This window comes from Cicer arietinum, chromosome 2 (genome assembly GCF_000331145.2).
Source record: "Cicer arietinum cultivar CDC Frontier isolate Library 1 chromosome 2, Cicar.CDCFrontier_v2.0, whole genome shotgun sequence".
Lineage (NCBI taxonomy): Eukaryota > Viridiplantae > Streptophyta > Magnoliopsida > Fabales > Fabaceae > Cicer > Cicer arietinum.
In genome coordinates, this window is record NC_021161.2 from 37,170,586 (window position 1) to 37,173,515 (window position 2,930).

The 2,930-nt window shown below is 36.2% G+C and overlaps 1 protein-coding gene across 2 annotated transcripts in view; it reads left to right on the forward strand.

Annotated features, from left to right (window-relative positions):
• The first annotated feature begins 44 nt into the window (after positions 1-44).
• The window catches only part of LOC101512687 (tripeptidyl-peptidase 2-like), a 17,147-nt gene continuing 14,261 nt past the window's right edge, over positions 45-2,930 (forward strand). For both annotated transcript variants that reach the window (XM_027332089.2, XM_073364899.1), the window contains exons 1-6: positions 45-201; positions 350-433; positions 531-718; positions 806-980; positions 1,077-1,198; positions 1,294-1,373. In XM_027332089.2, the coding sequence (XP_027187890.2) occupies positions 154-201; positions 350-433; positions 531-718; positions 806-980; positions 1,077-1,198; positions 1,294-1,373 (697 nt within the window). In that variant the 5' untranslated portion in view covers positions 45-153. The remainder of the gene's footprint in view (positions 202-349; positions 434-530; positions 719-805; positions 981-1,076; positions 1,199-1,293; positions 1,374-2,930) is intronic.

The following is a 2,930-nucleotide window of genomic DNA, read 5'->3' on the forward strand; positions in this document are numbered from 1 at the left end:
ACTGATATATAACTTGATCTGTAGAATGCATTTCTAATGAGGGATAGTATACTTTTTGATACATGATATTGTTTTTAGGAGCCTTTGTTGAATGGAGTTGCACCTGGCGCACAATTAATATCTTGTAAAATTGGGGACTCCCGCTTAGGTTCAATGGAAACTGGAACTGGTTTGATTTGGGCACTGATAGCTGCTGTAGAGGTGCATAAAATATGTTTTTTCCTCTTCAGTTGATTATCCTTGACATTCCAATTAATGCTATTTAATTGCCTGTGTTATTTGTGTGTTTGCCGAACTTTGTTATTGTGTGGTATAAGAAAGACATGAACACTCCATGTTTCTTTTTCAGCATAAATGCGACCTTATCAATATGAGTTATGGTGAAGCAACTTTACTGCCCGACTATGGACGCTTTGTTGACCTAGTGAATGAGGTATTTTCTTGAGTTTTGATTTTAAATGGGCACATCTTTCTTTTCTTTGCCATTTTCTATTTTCTTATTATAGATGCTTTGGTTGTTTTACATCTAGGTGGTGAACAAGCACCGTCTGATATTCGTGAGCAGTGCTGGTAATAGTGGTCCAGGATTGAGCACTGTTGGTGCACCTGGTGGTACATCTTCAAGCATCATTGGTGTTGGTGCATATGTTTCTCCTGCTATGGCTGCTGGTGCTCATTGTGTTGTTGAACCTCCATCAGAGGGGCTTGAATACACTTGGTATATTTGTTTTATACATTTTATCCTTTACTTTGTAGTCTGGTTTTACGTTATTATCATTGCATGATTGATTGGGTTAAATTGCAGGTCTAGCCGAGGGCCAACAGCTGATGGAGACCTTGGTGTCTGTATAAGTGCTCCTGGTGGTGCTGTTGCTCCTGTTCCGACGTGGACTCTTCAACGGCGCATGCTCATGAATGGGACATCAATGGCATCTCCATCAGCTTGTGGAGGAATTGCATTGCTCATAAGTGCAATGAAGGTTCTCAGTTGCATTTATTTTGCAGCTTATTTTATTTAATGGGTACTACTTTAATCACATATCTATGATTTTCTGATGTGTACGGTCTCATCACAGGCTGAGGGAATTCCTGTGAGTCCATATAGTGTGAGGAAGGCTCTTGAGAATACCTCAGTTCCCATAGGAGATTTACCTGAAGATAAATTATCCACTGGACAAGGGCTTATGCAAGTCGACAAGTTAGATACTTCACCGATTCTTTACATTCATGTAGACCTAGTAAATGATGATTTTATAAGGTTCATATCGATTTAAGTCACATCCTCGATGGCAGGGCCTTTGAATATATACAGAAGTGTCAAAACTTTCCATGTGTTCAGTATCAGATAAATATCCAGCAATCTGGAAAAACAAGTGAGTTTACATTCTACTGTGGATATTTCGCCTTTCTCTTGTAAGTTAACCAAAGTAAGGAAATATTGTTTCTATGTTGGCTTTCCTTTGTAATGGTTGAAAATGCAGTATATATTAGTAAATATATTTGAGATACTGAAGTATAAAACAAGAGAGTTTCTTTTATCCCCCTTTGTTTCTTACGAACCACAGTCCCGGCTGGAAGTACCCATCAGGATGGGGAAAAAACTGTATTTTTGTCTCCAAGTACACATCCTGAGGTAAAAAACACTGTTTTCTGGATGTGTACTTCCGAAGTGTATGTGGGGTGGAAAAAGAAGCTCTCATAAAACAATTCACGCACCTTCACCTAATAACTTAAAATTTTTTGGGATACATGTGTTCAGTGCGTCTATAATCATGTGGTCTAGAGTTCAACCTCCATTCTTTTGTATCCCCCTTTGTTTCTTACGAACCACAGTCCCGGCTGGAAGTACCCATCAGGATGGGGAAAAATCTGTATTTTTGTCTCCAAGTACACATCCTGAGGTAAAAAACACTGTTTTCTGGATGTGTACTTCCGAAGTGTATGTGGGGTGGAAAAAGAAGCTCTCATAAAACAATTAACGCACCTTCACCTAATAACTTAAAATTTTTTGGGATACATGTGTTCAGTGCGTCTATAATCATGTGGTCTAGAGTTCAACCTCCATTCTTTTAATAAAAAAGTTAAATTTCAACAAAAGGTAGGTTGATCCTTTGTGCATTACTCATGCTTCAAGCCCAAATGGTCTTTCATGAAAGGTGTATTTTGTATTGCTCATTCTTCACCTAATAGTGTTGGTCATTGCTCATGCTTCCCCTAATAGAGTTGGTTCATGACATGTTACAACCCATTAAGTTAGATTGCAAACATTAAATTATAAACAACGAAGATTTTTGTCAAATAAGAATATGTGAATTTGTATGTAGCTAATGGAAATGAACTTTGCGTTGCCTAGCACAGAGTTTGAATTTCCTTGCTTCAGTCTACAATTGGTAATACAGTTCTATTAGTATTGAATAATTCCTAAATATAACTATTAGAATATTAGAAAATATCTTATGATATCTTTTATATTATATTAGAGTATCTTGAGTTATTTTCTATAATCAATTTATAATCATAGAGAATCTTAGAATATCTCTCTTTATTATTATGATTTATTCTTAATTTAGAATTGAGCCTATGTTTCTCTATAAATAGAGATTATTATTGAGTCTTTTGTAATAAAGTTAGCATTAAACTATTATCAATAATATTCAAATCCTTATTATTTCTCTCCTCCTTTTCTCTAAAATCCCACAATTTCAACATGGTATCAGAGCCTATTTTGATCCTCCTTGAACTATCCCGCCTCTATTCTGTTGCCGAGTTCTCAACAATTAGGGAATATAATTATAGTTTCTCTTTTCTAACATTCCAATATTCGGTGAAATTTTTTCGGTAAACCGTGTCCCAATTTCAGTTTACCCCTTCTTTATAGCTTTTCGTTTATTTTCAGCAGATCAGTCGCAACACTGTTCACTGCGAAGAAA